Raw genomic sequence first — 16,876 nt, forward strand, 5'->3', positions numbered from 1 at the left:
ACCAGTATCAATATCACTATCACAAGTGTGTAGTAGGCACCGCTTGTGTTCTCCACTTGTAGGCCATAAATTTATCGCATAGTTTAGTAATGCTAAGTGTGATAGATGTACATACCTGGGATATCTGTGTCTGTTTTGAATATGTCCTCCCTCAGTTACTAACCTGTGCTGTTCGTCGTCTGGGGATAAACCACTAATAACTCAACCGATATCAGCGGTTTCTCCCATTAGACACGTACAAGATAGAAGCTACTGAGTGAAGAGTAAGTGAAGAGTAAGTGAAGGACAGAAAAGAGTAGAGAGATGAGGAGATGAGAATTACAGTGCCTTTTCATTAAAGTTCTCATCACTCCAGTTCAAACCTCTGAGTTGAAGTTTATGTCGGGTCGCTCTGTAATTTAGCTGTTTAGGATGGTAAAGCCATTAAGAAGAGAAACACTGTAAACAATTAAAGTCTTCCTAAAATAACCGCTGGGAACACTGTTAAATGTTTCACCAACAAAGCTGTCATCGAGGCCTTTCAGTAAAAAAATAAAAATAAAAATCTGCCATGAGGAGCTGTTTTCAGCAAACAAAACAGCAATATTGCTTTGGTGAAGGCAGCCACACTGTCACAACCTCTCTGTGTGGGTTATTTTTACTCTGAAGGAAGACAAACACAGCAGTTACTAATGTTTAGCTGTGCTGCTACAGCACCAAACCTGCTAAATCCTGCCAATTAAGCCCAGAGAGGTAAGAAAAACAAAGGAATTATTCCATTGAGATATAAGAAGACTTTATTCTTTTAGTTCAGAGCTCTAATCTGCTTTAATCACAGCTTTGATGAGTTAGTAGCTCTAATGCCTCTACTCTATTGACACACCCACACAATCTGCAAATGAGAGATCCGTCAGTATATCATGCTGTGAGTCTGTGTGATGTTTTTCCCAATTCTTATTTCATGACACTGGTGCACATGTTTATTTCCCCTAGAAAAATTTACAGAGAGCACATGGAAAACACACAGCGCGGCAGAGATGGTGGTGCTGTCTGCCTGTGGCAAGCGTGTGGCTCTCTCTGTCTGAGTAGTTAGGGCTGAGATTGCCAATAAATAGTGGCCGGTGGCCTTCAGCATCACCAGCGGGGAGAGATTTGTGTCTTCATGCCCAATTGGTCCAGGCCTGAGAAAGAGAGCACACCATCTCGTTAATCAGGAAACAGTGTGGGGACACAGTGTGTGTGTGTGTGCGCACGCGTGTGTGTGTGTGTGTGTGTTTGTGTCGCTCACACTTGGTGCTGGCAGCACGTTGTCAAAATACTGTGTCTGTGTGCGAGAGAGAGGCGGAGGAAGACAGAAATTGAGAGCAGTGTTATGTCAGGTGATTGAGACAGCAGTGCAGAGCTGAGCCGATGGGTGACAGATGACTGGGTGTTAAAGGCCTTAGGAGCAGCCATGACTCACGTATACACATGCACAAACTTCTAGCTGCCAAAGCTGTCACATTATAACCCTACCTGTGCTTACATTCCTGCTAGCACCAATTTTCACCTCTAGGGCTGCCAAAGAAAGTCTAGTCCAATGTCAGGTTTTGAGTATCCTCACTCTGTCAACCATTAGAGACCTTAAATCTCCAATGTGCTAAATCCTCACTTCTTTGCAAACACGTAACTTCTTACTAACTTTGATTGCTTTCTCTGGCCTGTGAGCCTAAATGTGTCAGGCTTAGGGGCTCATGGAGGCTGTATGTTTGATTTTGCTTTTAAAGGAAGTCTGTGATTTTTTTTTTTTTTTTTACCCAGCGGAAACATGTGAGGCTCAGTACAGTGTTGCGCTAACATGTGGGGAACAATATTGAAATTCAGAGTGAGATGATGAATAAACACTGGATCATGGGATTTACATTTCAGTAAGCTGATTTCTGTCTCTCACCCTAATCTGATATTGGCTCACACAAGAAATAGGTTACACTGAAAGACTCGCTGTAAATACTTAAGAAGAGGTATCTGTTTGGCGTTACTCAGTGGAAAACTGTCCCATATTATGTGCGTTTCCTGTCAGTCTGGGCTGATTGTAATCGCTTAAAATACCACTTCAAAAAGATCATTCCCATGGCCCACCTATCCTCATAACCTCACAGTGGAGCATCATTTCTTCTTCCCTAAATCTGTACCAAGAGTTTAAGTTGGTTTTTCATGCCATGACAACAGGTAAATACAGTAATATCTCAAAATACTGTGACAGTGAAATAATCTACCTTGTACAAAGATGTTGAGTACTCTAGAGATTTAGCACTGCACTCCTGTAACAGTGTCAGACTCAGAATGGAAAGTTTTGATAAAGGATCGAACCTGATGTACCACAACAAACTTTACCTTTTGGTCGCCTTAAGTAATGTCAGCAATGTAGCTTTCACACGTTTACACGTAAAAATTAGCTGAATATATTTACAATATTTTATTTGTTCTGCTGGACATTTCCAGAATGGAGATCCTAATTTCTGCTGACTTATTTGAAATGGCACCACACAAACATGAATGCATTTGTGCTGGCAGAAAAAAGATGAGCATAACATTAGCACGGATGCCACTCCATTGCTTATTAAACAGTCTTTCCCGGGTCCTTCAGATCGTTCCAAAGCACTAACAAATGCCAGTGGTCCTTTCATAGCAGCGAGTGTGCAACCATATTCAGTTGTTGAGCCCACGTCTTAAACACATTGGAGGTGACTGAGCCCTGGTAGGAACCAAAAACCTCGAAATCTATAGAAAATTTGTTACTTTTGATTTATTTAAAACTTTATTTGTAACAAGCAGCTAAGTATGTCTTTTATGTTTTTACCACTTTACCACACAGAAAATGAACTGCTTTGAAACCAAACCTAAGATACACACCAAACCGTCATTTTGTGTATACCATTACACCCCTGTTGATCATGATCATCTCATAATGCATTTTATTCTAGCACAACCTCTAAAATATTTATAGAATGAATTTTGTTGATTTAAATCAATTTGTCACTTTTCTTTGTTTTGTCTTTTTATATCACCCTCCCCAGCTTATTCCACTTCTTGTATTTTCCTTTCTTTTCTTCTGCTTCATCACCTGTTCTGTCCTGGAGGTAGCCCCAGGGCTGCCAGGTGTGTGTGTGTGTGTCTGTGTGTGTGTCTGTGTGTGTGTGTCTGTGTGTGTGTCTGTGTGTCTGTGCGCATTTCTGACTGAGCAGCATACTCAGCTGCATTTTTACAACTAGGGTGCAGAGAAACCACACCTTACTTTAAAGTTTATTGGATTTGTTCAGCCAAGATGTATCCACATCTCACTTGGCTTGTTCTCTCTGGCCATGAATCATTATGTCAGTGCTTCATTGAACATTTGAATTGTCTCCAGTGATGCTTCTCTGTTCATTTTTCAAACTACAGTTTGGGGAGTGGACTTCATTTTCAGTCACCTGGAATAGAGACATAGGTTTACATTTACTTACTACAGTGAAGAACATTTAATAATTTCTCTAATTAGAAAAATATTTGTTTTAAAAATGTCTTTAAAAGCTGAGTTTTGCATCTTGAAAACATTGTATTTAATATTTATATTCACATATTTTAACAGTACTATAATTTCTGGGGCCATGACTAATTTGGCCCAAAAACTGGGTTACAGGCCAGAAAAAACTTGAAATCCTGATCAAAATTATCACTCTTTTCTTAAACTCACCAACTCATTGTATTTTGGATATGCCTCACACTGTATATGTCTTCTTTGAAATAACTGTTTAGTATGTTTTATTTTTCCTTTACCTTTTTGTATGTTAGTACCTTCATATAAGACAATATTAGAAATTGTTCCTAACAGAATTGGCCTTTAAATTCCTAAATTTCCAATTGAAAACGATAAAGTTAAATGAAGAGTTATCCTCTGACACACACACACACAAATTTAAAACAATATTGTGACAGGTAACTGTGTAAAGAATTTCCCCCATCTCTATTCCCAATTTGACACACTGAGCAGACAGACATGGGGTCAGTGTCAGTGAAGAAAAGGTGATGTGTGCTGTGTTTAAGCGAATGAAATATTAATAGAGCCAGCCAATTAAAACAGGGGCAGCCAGAGTGTCCCAGGAATCCAGAGCAGACATTAGCACAGCATTAATAAGATGATTTCCATCAACCATAGCCTGACAATGCAGGTAACGGCAGCCAGGGCCAGAGAGACCCTGGGTGCGTGGCCAGTGGGATGAGGAGTGAAGTCTGACTTATGACTCTGCCTCAGGGGTGGAGGGGGGATGGGTTGCGAGAAGGGTGTCAGTCAGGTGAATAGAAGAGGAGCAGGGTGGTGTGTGTGTTTGTGTGTGCACGTGCGTGAATGGCAGAGCTAGTTCTGTATATTTGTGTGTATGTGTGACCGATGAGAACTGGGGGACTCTGTTTGTTTTCAAACTCTAAGCACGTTCTAGCATCTTTTAACAGCATCACAATCTCAAGAAACAATTATTACCTTCCCTGTCTTTGTCTTTCTGGTTTTTTCCTTCACTTCTTCTCACTCTGTTCATGTCTCAATGCACTTCAGAGTAATTCATCAGGGAAATGGGAGTTTTATGGGATCATTGGCTGCATAACGCACAAATGTTTGCTTTCATTCCTCATGGGAGCTTTACATCTATTTACTTCGTACACTGTCCAGTCATATAAACGCTGAATAATCAAGGGCCAATAGTACATTGGTAATGATCTATGAGTAAATATTGCATCATTGCTCATACTTCACAAATACTTAATCTTTAAGTGTTGATTTAATGTAAGCATAATTTTATTCATTTGGTGAACACCTTAATTTGGCTTGTTTTCCATTGACCACATGTGCTACCATAACTCGCTGTCTCATTGTTACTAAAGGACACACAGCTCATCGTATCACACTCCTTTTTCTACCCACAGGCTCCTTTTCTCTCCTGTTTCATGGCAGTATTGATACAGCACTGCTATTTTTAGCAGGTGGACGCAAAGTTCTCTCTTACACCCAAAAGGATACTATTGTCCGCTTGTGCTTTTTGTTGGCCCCAGAGTGTGTTTTGTGTCTGGTATGAAGCTGGCTTAAACCAGCTGAATCTCACACACCTCATGAGGATTGAAAAAATTACTGTGTGAAGTGTATGTATTTGTATCCGTGTGTGTTGCTTATTCATGTTTTTTTTTTTTTTTACACATCTGCATGGTCTGCTTGTATTCCACGTATTCCCCTCAACCCCTGCATTTCTTTTCTCACTCACATGAACACACACACTGAAGAAGTGATAATCGATTTATCATTAGAAATTAACCTTTGACATTCTCGCTGTTACATAACTTAATATTATTTAATTTACCTCAGTAATGCAATGTCAGTAATCCTTTTGGAGTGATTCACAATGTAATATGCCAGTGGCTGGCAGAACAAATACTTGGCTCACACATTGTGAGTAGGCATACTTCCATATGTGTGCACGCGCGCCCGCACATGCACACACACATATACACATATGCACCATGCACACACTGTGGTATTCACAGAGTAATCAGTGCTGCAGCTATTATTAATGAGAGAGAATCAGGTCATTAATATTTAAGCAGTGTCACTGGGGCCACAGCCATGAGTGTGTGTGTGTGTGTGTGTGTGTGTGTGGTCTGTTTTGTTTGTGTGTGTCTGGGTGTGTGTGTGTACACATATAGAAGAGGGGCAGGGGGACTATAAGGCAATTTCCTCAGGCAGTGTAGTGAGACCTGCTCCATTACAATAAGATAGACAGATAGATAGAGACATATTACTCCTTTAAACAGAGAGGGAGGGGACAACAGAAACATGAGAATTGGTTTTTGCTCCTTGTCCTTTAGCTCGCATCCTCTCCTCCCCTCCATCAGTTGTTTTTGTTCTGTGGAGGATGAAGAAGCTCGAATGGGAAACAGCACATATCTCATTACATCACATTGGATAGGATGGGCCTGGGAGCTTCCTGTGTGTGTGTGTGTGTGTGTGTGTGTGTGTGTGTGTGTGTGTGTGTGTGTGTGTGTGTGTGTGTGTGTGTGTGTGTGTGTGTGTGTGTGTGTGTGTGTGTGGCGCGTGCGTGCGTGCATGTCCACACAGCTAGCATGACCCCTCTAAATGAATACTGTTGGGAATTGAGATTCTTTGACCTGTAGTACCTGAGTATGGTCTGATCACATAGCGCACACAAATGAACACACACTGACCAAAATGATGGGGCCTAAGGGTGAGAGTGGCTGAGCAAAGGATTTAGCATAAAACAATGACATTAGCTCTTCTCTCTCTGTCTCTCTCTGTCTCTCTCTCTCTCTCTCTCTCTCTCTGTCGTCCCCACAGTCTCGTTTTGTGCCTAGGATTAGTGGGTATTACTTGCTCTGCAGAGCGAGGAGAATTAGACAGGTCTTACTGCCAGTTCCTAGATTGGGAGAGCAGGGAAAATATTCCTTCATAATAACCTCTCTTTATTAAATCTAGTTGGAGGACGTACAACACCCTATTTGCCCCCTTAGCCAGTTGGCTGTGTGTGTGACTGTTTGTGTGTGACAGTGTGTGTCGCCTGTCAACAGTTGTCTTCAACAATGCCAAGTTTTCTGACTGACTCATGGTTAACATATTGATTGAAAGGATAATTATTTAATGGCAATAATAATAATTGCTATGAATAGGTTTAGTTCTAATATGAGTTTCATCCCACCGTAAAGCACTTTATAGTTTTTTGGGAATTTTGAGAATTCATCCATACAAAATACTATTTGATTTTAGAATAATATTTAAATTATCTTCCATAGGTTCTCTTCTGTCGAACTCGTCAGTGTCAGTGCACTTTTCCAGCTGCTAACAAAATTGGTTATTGGAAGGAGAATGGTAATGTGTTTTTTAACAGCTGTACATCCAAAAATATGTCAACAAAATATTAAGTCCATTGTTTTTGACATTTCTTCTATGCCATTATGCTTTCAAAGCAGTGCAGTGCAAAAAGGTCAGGTTCCAGAAGTTTTTTGTTTTTCCAGTGAACATTTGCTCTGTCAGTTTTCTGTACAAAGTGTCTCAACACTGCATGTCAGTATCCTGGAAAGTTTAACAAAACTACATGTTCCGTACAGGGTTAGGGCCACTGTTACAACCACTTTTCTTTGTTTCAGAGAAATACCATTTCTTCCCTCTTTTTGGCATTGTGAATGGCTCTAAACATGTATGGGCCTCTGGGGCAGTTGCTGTTGTAAAGATGCTGGTGAGAAATGCGAACAAGAGCTGTAGCAAATTCAGAATCACTTCATGTTCACAACTTTTCTTTGACTTCTTATCGTAGAGCCAGATCATTTTCGACACAGCTGCTCATCTTCTGCACTCATGAATAAACAGGGAGACATTTTAATGCCCATCCAAGCCTTGGATGTGCTTCAAATGCCCGACTCGCCTGTGCCAGTGTTTCCAAAACCACCTGTCATGCCCCCTTTGGAAATTTTAATGTTTCTACATATTTTGGATTTCACTAAGTTTGCATAATGAGCATCTCCAGTTTGACATTTCTTCCCTGTCAGCAGTTACTCTAAACTTTCATGTCATGTCATTTTGCCTGATTTAGCATGTTACTCAAACAGAACACTTTTCATCGTAGCTCCAAAATGAATCAACATTCACCGATGTTTTTCTGCTGCAAACATTTTTGAAGCACATGTGGGACTAATCACACTGGTGGTAGGTCTGTTCCAGCAGTTCTGGCCATGCAGTTCAACAATTAGTGATGGTGTTAGTCACACTGGGGTTTACCAAATCAGAATATTTTCTCTGATAAAGGTCTATTCCATGTGAGTTGTACTCTATATTTTGTCATCTGATCATCTGGGTGATGACTTGACGGTGCTCCAAGGAGGTGCTTTAGTCCAGTCCAGCTCATACATCTTCAGCCATAATTAACACAGGTCTTTGTTTTACCTGTGGCTATGCGTTAAGAATAGTTTTCTCAGCTGATTCTGTTTCAAGCCTCGTCACTGAGAGTGCTGTAAGGGGCACAAAAAAGTAAAGACACGCTGAGAAAATGAAGCCACATGTTCAGTTTTAGTTAATGATAAATAGCTGCTGACTCAACGGTAAGTTTAAAAACTTTGTCGAGATCAAAGAGGCCCGGTAGTTATTCCCTCATTGGCCATCTGCCTGTGTGTACAGTGATTTGATTACCTGGGAGCTTCATTAGGGAAGTAGAGACAGGGGAGGCCATGCCGGTAGCTCTTCTATCCTCCCTGCTTGAGTATAGAGTTACCTTTGCGCGGAAGAGGCTGCATTGATTAGCCATATGCTCGGGAGGCTGGGGAAGTTGTAGCCTCACCCCCTGCCATCAGGATTACCACTGGAGGACAAAACTGAGGAAACTGGATGTGAACGACACACACTATATACAGGAATCTGCTTTCCCCCAGTGCATCTTTGAATTAAGGTCATATCTGCCTTGGTTACCAGCAAAGCAGAGTTGCTAATAGCCTGGATGTTAATATTGGAAGCCGTGGCAAGTTTTTCCAGGAAAGAAGGAATCTATATTTCAATCAGCAAAAATGACACAGAATGACCAGCACATGGCTTCATACTCAGGCAGACACATGCCATGCTGACGATTGCCAAGGGCCTAAGGACAGACTTGTTTTTGTGATTTCTCTGGCTTGTTTTGAAGTTTCTTCACAGCTTGACTTTAAACCTGTTCTTATCCTGTTTTTCTCTCCTGTTGGCACTTTTTTTTTTTTTTTTTTTGCACAGATTCTGCTTCAGTGACCATGTGTTTGATAGACTTGCACAGTGTTCTGTCCACTGGAGCTAGTCAGAGGTGTGATCTTTACATAAACATACCTCCGCCCTGTCAGCATTGGCTTCTGGGAAAGAGTGCCAGTTGATTATGGTTTTGATTACATTTTATCAGCTTCTCTGTCAGTGCTGCTCCCTGTACGGAGTCGGCTTTGTAAGAATGATGAATGGCTCTTTTAATTGTTTCTAATTGATAACTGCTCTGAAAGACTTTGTTATGAAACACCGCCAATTTAGTAACACTGATACACTGTAGTGCTTTGTTAATTCTCTTCCGTCTGGCTTGAGCACTGCGCAATTGAAAAGAGCTCTGTCTGTGCGTTTGTGGGCCGACTAGCCAGTAATATTTCTTGGTGTACGAACATGCCAGTTTTTAAATGCCAAAATACTTTTATTTTTATTCACCTCCCCGCGTCCAAGTCCTTGATGTATGCAAGTACTCCATTCCTTAATGGTTTAAACTATTACAACTCTGTGTATTTAGTACCCTTTATGTGCAGTAGCTAGTTTGGAGTATGGTGTATAACTACTGTATCTAAGAGCCTGGCTTACGTGGTAATCATTATCATTTATGATAAGGTGATATAAGATGACAAATCCTCATCGTGATGCCCTATGGCAGGCGTGCTTAGGCTTCACTCTGCTGTTGAGGTGGTTGGAGAGAACATTTGCATACATATTGTCTCACACCTCTAGTTAGACTTTCTCTCACCCACTCTTACTCCATATATATCCTTTGAAAAGCACTTTCAAAGGTACATGTAATGAATATCAGAGGGAGGAAGGAAGCAGGCATGGAGAGGAATGTAAAGTGTAAAGGAAAACATGGGGGTGGTCATTGGTCAGCGGGCTTAGACAGCATTATCGGTGTGCAGCTCATTTACACAGGCGAGTTGTTGTTGTGGCTTTGCTTTACTATGGCTGTTTCCACCTCTTTCACCTGTAGGACATCTTGTCAAGTCATCCAGGTGTGAAATGTGACAGGATTATATCTAATCACTTCAGAAAGAAAGGTAGAAACTAAAGCACCTAGAGTAAAGACTAAATGCAGTAGATGAAACAGTTTGACACACTTTGTTTGACAGTTTTGGTTTGCTGCAGGTTGGAGATTTGGAGCTTTAACACCAAGGCTTTGCTATTTGCACTTTGGCCAAGTTTATTTTTGCCTGAGTCCCGTTTACGAGAACTTTTACAAACCAACTGCCTTCACAAACTGCCAAATGGTGCTAATTATTAAAATAAGTTGTACAGTCAAACGTATTCTCTCAGCATTTACAGGATCTTTCAATGGCAGTTCCGAATTCCACTTTCCCAACTTTTTTGCCATCTTTTTGATCTTTTCTTCATCAACTTTTGCCTGTCTCCTTTCCTCCTCCCTCCATTCCTTTCCCCCAACTTTGCCTCTTTTACTTCCATCCCCAGAGCACTCAGGTTGACAGATGTTTGGCGAACTGGCTGATCATAAAAACTGTGGTGCAGGGTGTCTCAGGTGGCTGGCGATGGTTACTCTTTGAGTACTTCACAGCTAGGAGAGAACAGGACACTGCCTTGGGCTATGGGTAAGGGAAGGAGAAATGAGGATAATTCATTCATTTTAATATTGGTTCATTATTCTTTCTCAGTACATGTGATAGATACATGCAGTCCAGTCAGTTTTGAACAATAATGGAGGTCTACAGCACAGACGAATAAGGTAAACCAGAGTCTGGATCCACAGACATTGTAGCGATTAAGTAAATGTCAGTTTTATTCCATGGCTGAGATTTGCGTAAAATTTGTGAGTGTGAATTAATTGTAAAATTGATATTGATAAATTATAGGAAACCAGCTGTGGTCACTGCTTGTTGCACTGTCCAAAACAGATTTTAAAGTGCATGGAGCATTTTTTCATTAAAGCTGTGCCATTGTCATATTGTACCACTCATAAACACAATGATCTGCCAAAAGCTCATAAATAAAAGGAGTGAAAACAAAGCAACAGCTTATTAAAATCTAAAAAAGTCTCAAATCTTTTTATTTGCCTAAAGATAGCTGAAACCACTGATCACGCTATAGTTGCAGGAGCAAATTCTGTTGCACAAAAGAGGTGCTGAGAGAGAACATTTTGCAGGTACATTCAATGAAACATTTCCTCTTTATGCTGATGAAAACATAATCCAGGTAAAATGATTTCCTACAAATCATATCGGCTACTGCAAATTAGTTGTATATGGACATTATTTTTAGAAGGCAGGGTGGATATATATGAGAAGGGGATGGGGTGACAGGCAGAGAGGAATTGCAGGGTAAGGGGGAGAGGTGGCAAGGGGGCTACAAACCCTTCAAGCTAGCAGGAGGCTGTCTCTGCTGAGATTTATTGGTACTGTGCAAGCTGGACTTTGCACCTTGCTGTCAGCCTCACTCTTTATCTTCCTATTGATGCACACAGTTTCCCGGTAAGATTAATCTATAGATGTATGCATCTACTTAAAGTAGACACAAAGGCGGTGGAGCTTGATCAGACAATAATAAGATATGTAGATGACAATTTTTTCTCGTCTACAATTGCTATCATGTCCATAGTCGCACTGTTATGTGTTTATCTTTGCAGCCCTGTCATAGCAGGAGAGGTTTTTCTTGTTTTTGATTTCATAAGAGACCTTTATAAATGTCTGGCTTTCTGAGGCTGATATAGGCAGACACAGGGAAGGACAGGCAGACAGGCACTCAGACAGGTCAGTTTCAGACTGGATGAGTCTTGCGGTAAGCCCTATATCAGCCTGGCTTTGCTGTCTTATTGGCTCTCTAGTTTACACCGAGCTCCGTAGAGCCAACCACAGAGCAAAAAAGAGAGTGAGTTTGGGGACATGATTGATCTTTGCCAACAATATTGCATCTGTGGATGGCAGTGATTGGATTACCGTATTTTGAGATGTGTTTGCAGTGTTTACATGGCCTGTTCTTTTTTTGCTGTAATTATTGATGTTACAAGAGACACCCACGAGGCTCCTCGCAGCTTGTGAGAAAATATCACCACTCAATTTAAGCTCATTTGTGACACCATGTGCAATCATGAGTGTAAAATCTGTCAGTTTCAGATCTGAGTAGAGCTAATTTAATTTGGAGGTTTTGCATTATGAATGTGTAGGTAACTCTGCATGCATTACAGACTTTATGAAGAAACAGCTCAGCCAGGCTAATGAAACCATGGTACAGCAGGATACAGCATCCAGCAGCCCCGTGTGTTTCTGACAGACAGACAGTTATGTAAGAGGGGAGAGCTAAAGGTTGCCTTGTCTCCTGAACCACCAGAAATCCACACAGACACATCAAGCAGTGGTGAGGATAGGTGGCCCTCTCTCCTGCTGATTATAAAGGCTGCTTCATGCAATATTAAAAATGGTCCTCTGCTCCACTTCAGGGAGCACAGATTGATATAATGCATCAGTCCAAATATTATGAATCTTTGGATAAGAAAATCATAGGTAAGGCTAGACCATTCAAAACATCTCATCAGCATTATAGAAATCATAGTTAAAAATAAATAGCCCTAACCTAAAGCGATTATTAATAAATGGGCAAAGTTCAGTGCTTGATGTATGAATAATTATTATGGTCTTCAGGGAGCTGTCCATGTAAAATTAGAATGCTGATTGCCAAAATAAATAATTACTGGAAATATCATTACAGGAAGTGCAGTTCACTGTGCTCCATGCTCTGTAGCCTTTAACCTGTCATATGGCAGCTTAGAAATAATAAGCATTCAGAATGAGGACATTGTGTGGGACAGGATGGCATGGTGCTACCTGCCTGGATACTAGCAGCAGCATTAACAGCCTGCTGTCTGAAACACTCATCACCTTGACATCCCATAAAGCCATCACTGGGGACACAAAATATCCATGCCCTGAGCTGTGTGGCCAAGACGTCTGTAAGTAAATTAGTTCATGCGTGCGGGTAACTATGGACAGACAGAATGAAGGTAAGCACTACTGAGCTCGCCATATCCCCTCCTACCTGCTGTCACTCAAAAGCAAGCACTTCATGCTTTATCTAGTTTAATGTCTCCCAAGGCTGGACCATGAACTGGCCACAGTCATGGCATGCAGTGCATGTGACTGTAGAAAGTTTCAGACACAGACCCTTCAGCTCCAAAGTCAAAAAAAGTGTTAGGGGAAGAAAGTTTCAGACATTTCAATATGAAAGTTTGTTGGAGTACATCCTTACACTAATCACAATTCAGTCACGGTCATTTTTAATAATCATCTTCTTCCTGTCTGTCATGATTTTAATTAAGCCTGTTTATTTGTCCATGTCTGTTTTTTGTTTCTTTGCTTCTGTTTTAAAAGTCAACAGGCCATTGCTGCAAAAGCTCACGCACTGCCATTCACCCAGTCCTGTTAAATAGATTTTCATTGTCATTATCATGGCATTCCTTCTATGCATGTGCGTATTTTCAATACAATATGCTGTAATTAGTTACACTATAATTCCTCTATTCTGTAATTACTGAGCTACGAACATGATACTCATGAGACTCTGTGTTACAGACGTTTGGCAGTTATGTTGTTGTGTTGGAAGTCTATGAAACATACATAAGATGCAGTGCAGATATGTGCACTCTTAACTCGCAAAAACACACACACCCTGAGTGTGACCAGAATGACCATCATAAGATCACAGCTGGTCATTATACAATAGAGCTCCTGAATGTGGAGCAGGCCAATGTGCCACACCTGACTGTTAAACTGGCTCCTTAAATCAAAGACCACTGCTCTGTTGTAAGATGTGACTTGACCTGCTATCGTCACCTTTCTATCTTTCTCCTGTTGTGACATCTAGTCTCCAACTTACTCCCCCTCACCTCCCCACCTCGTATTCAGTGAGCAACCAGACATTCTTGACATTTTGCAAAGGTTGAAAGACAAAGAACCTTTGTCTCCTAATAAGGCTGTGCTCTATACCCCACCTGAATGAAAATACTGGGAAAGAGTGGGCAGTCTGTGTGATGGGGGGGGGGGATGGTGGTACTGTATACGGGGATACAGATGGGAGTGTGAAATTGTAAATGAGTTTTGAGAATGAGTGGCTAGGACAGGAAAAGGAAGAGACATGACTGGTTGTGTGTGTGTGTGTGTGCACAGGTAAGAAGCATGGAAGGAGGGGGGGTTGAGACCAGAAGTGATTCTTTATAGTGAGAGGAAAAGTGAACATTGTTATGATCAGTGCCATCTGTAGGCTGAGAGTGATAACAGTTTAGTTTCAAAAGTCAGTGTATGCTATTACTTAGAAAAACACCGCAACACAACCTGATGTTTCCCCCGCAGTCACACAGACAAACTTGGATGCTCTACAAGAGAACGAGGTTCTCCATCAGTTCAGGAGCTTGAAGCAAAACAACAACAAACACCCAAGGTCCTCCTGGTCGCTTCTCATATCTCTCTCTCTCTCTTTCATCCATCACACCCCTCAGCTCTACCTCTCACCTCCCTCAGTCTCTTTCTCTTGCACCTTATTTCTCCACATTTTCTCTGACAAACTTGCTCCAAAACAGCTGAAGCAAGAGAAAAATAGTGTTCTAGCAAGCGTAAGCAAGGACAGCGGTGCAATGAAAGGGAGAGGTTTAAATAGTTAGAGCTCACCTGGTCAAGCACCTTCCAACCTTCGGTTTAGTCTTGTTTTCTATTCTGCTTGTATCACTTTTGATTTACCTCTACCTGATTCCCTCCACTTACCATATAGCTGTGGCCCCCTGTTATGCATTGTCCCTGCATTTTCTCAATTTTATGAAAACAAAACACAGTACTATTTTTCTGTTTCATGTTAACATTACATAAGCAAAAGGTAAAAATATCTGGACATGTCTGTAGAAGCAGATGGTGTGGTTATGACATCGGGCTTGTTAATGGCAGCTATAAACTAGGAAGAGCCAAGGGTTGTCGTGAAGTAGCCCACCTTCAATCTAACTTCTACTAACAAGGACACGAAATGTTCAGTATGTGTGTGAGATATAATGAATAACAATATGTGGTGCAAAAATCTTTAAATTCTTCTCTCATATTCTTGTCTTTCTCTATATTAATCTCTGTCTCAACCCCCCCCCCCACCTCCTGTTTCTCTCTCCATTTCTGTGTTGGTCCTCTGTCACTCACTGGAATGTGGGCAGATATGGGATCACATTCAGACTTCCAGATTCATTCTGCTAGCGACTCAGGAGCCAATATTAGCCATGCGGTCGTTGTTTTACCCATGAGCCCGTTGCCTAGGAAACGTTGCATAAGAGGGAGTGGGAAAGCGGGATGCCCCTTGCTGATTGGGAGAAAAGGTGGCAGAGCTCTCTTTTTCTTCTCATCTTCCCTTTATTGTTCTTTTCTTTCCACTCAATACATGTTCTAACTGTATGTGTCAAAACACTGGCGCTCCAACTATCTCCTCATGCCACATGTTGAATCAACTCTGTACCCAGCACCTCCAAATAGAGCTCTGCAGTCAAAAACAGCATATCTATTACAGTTAGTTGGTCCTGCAGCCAAGATTCAACTCAATTAAAGCTCCTGTTGGAACAGTGATTTATAGCCCAACTGGAAATGTTTGTCCTCACAGTGTGTACCTGCATAGACACGCTTGTGCACACTACACCATGAAGTGTGTTCATTGGCTGTGGGAGGCCTTGACTGGAGTCAGGGAGGATACTGCTTTGTTGATTCCACTTGAGACCACATGTTCAAGACTGCATGATTTGACCTTTCATGGCTTCCATACAAGCAAGGCCATGCTGTGTCTACATACCAGGAGGATGAGCAAAATAGAGCGAGGGATGAGTGCACAGCGCATGAAGGAAGGATGGCCTTGGCTCTGGAGACAGGACAATTCATCTTTTGGATCCACACTGATTGCAAGTCTTTGCTTGGTTAAAAAAATAGAGGAAGAAAGAAACAAGATTAGACGAGACTAGACTGAACACAGTCATTAAGGAGCCAGGTCTGCAGTTTATCAGAAAATGTCCAAACATAACATGTGCTCCAACAACACCTGTGTAGGCAGAACCAGCGATGCAATTAGTGATCTGAACAAATTAGGGCTGCTGTAGGTTGCACACTTTCCACTGGAATAACCCCAAGTTGAGTTTCTTGTGTAATATTTCCAGCATATATTGCGCCAAGAAAAGAGCAGGGTGGGCAGCCCCTGTGTGAGGGAGCTGTCTTAATCCATGTGTTTAGCAAGCACCATCTGCTGCTTTTATTCAGATGGGAGTAGAAATATTTGGTTGATTAGGAGAGGATCTGTGAGGGATAGCCGCACCGTAACCACCGGTTACAAGGGACACACATGCTCAGTTCTGTCAACTGGTGTCTTAGAAAGCAAACAGAAGACAGACACAGAGACACCAACGTGCAAGTGCACGTGTGCATATGTGCGTTCGATGGTAGTGTTTAAAAGTCCATAATGTAGCAGAGGGAAGTAGACACACTCCAGCTGAACATATTCAAAATTATACAAACACCTGCAGATGTTCAGTGTGGTAAAGGTGAATAAACAGGGTAAGACAAAACAGCATGACCTGCACATAAATTTGTTTGTAAAGTGGCTGTAATCAAAACTTTTGTGATAATGTATGAAATGACAGCATATAATGTGAGAGACATCACTAAATTATCACCTGACTGCATATTATTTCTAAGCTGCTTATCATTTATAGTGAGTTTTGGTTCATTCTCACAACTAACCATATATTGTTTGGGAATAGATAATTCAAGGTTCATTCACTGAGTTACAGATTGCAGGCTGGTATATTATACTATTCAACTGTGCCAGTTCTAATCTACTGGTTTCATTGCATAATATTTATTGTAAAATGTGTCTTTTCAACTCCAGGAGCTGATCTTGGTGGTCTGATGGACCTTGAGTCTCTGTACCGTGGTGTGGAGCAGAGCATCAACCACACACGTGCAGGGAGGACACGCAGACAGAGCCTGGACAGGGCCTACAACATTGAGGTGCTGCTGGGCGTCGATGACTCTGTAGTCCAGTTTCACGGAAAGGAGCACGTCCAGAAGTACCTGCTCACACTCATGAACATTGTAAGTGTTCAAGTGACTCACCCAG

General features: G+C 41.4%; 1 protein-coding gene across 3 annotated transcripts in view; it reads left to right on the top strand.

The window, feature by feature from the left end:
- The window catches only part of LOC113144503 (A disintegrin and metalloproteinase with thrombospondin motifs 2-like), a 101,209-nt gene that overhangs the window by 56,879 nt on the left and 27,454 nt on the right, over positions 1-16,876 (top strand). For all 3 annotated transcript variants that reach the window (XM_026330598.1, XM_026330600.1, XM_026330599.1), the window contains one exon: positions 16,646-16,851. In XM_026330598.1, coding sequence (XP_026186383.1) covers positions 16,646-16,851 — 206 coding nt within the window. The remainder of the gene's footprint in view (positions 1-16,645; positions 16,852-16,876) is intronic.

Source organism: Mastacembelus armatus, chromosome 10 (genome assembly GCF_900324485.2).
Source record: "Mastacembelus armatus chromosome 10, fMasArm1.2, whole genome shotgun sequence".
NCBI lineage: Eukaryota > Metazoa > Chordata > Actinopteri > Synbranchiformes > Mastacembelidae > Mastacembelus > Mastacembelus armatus.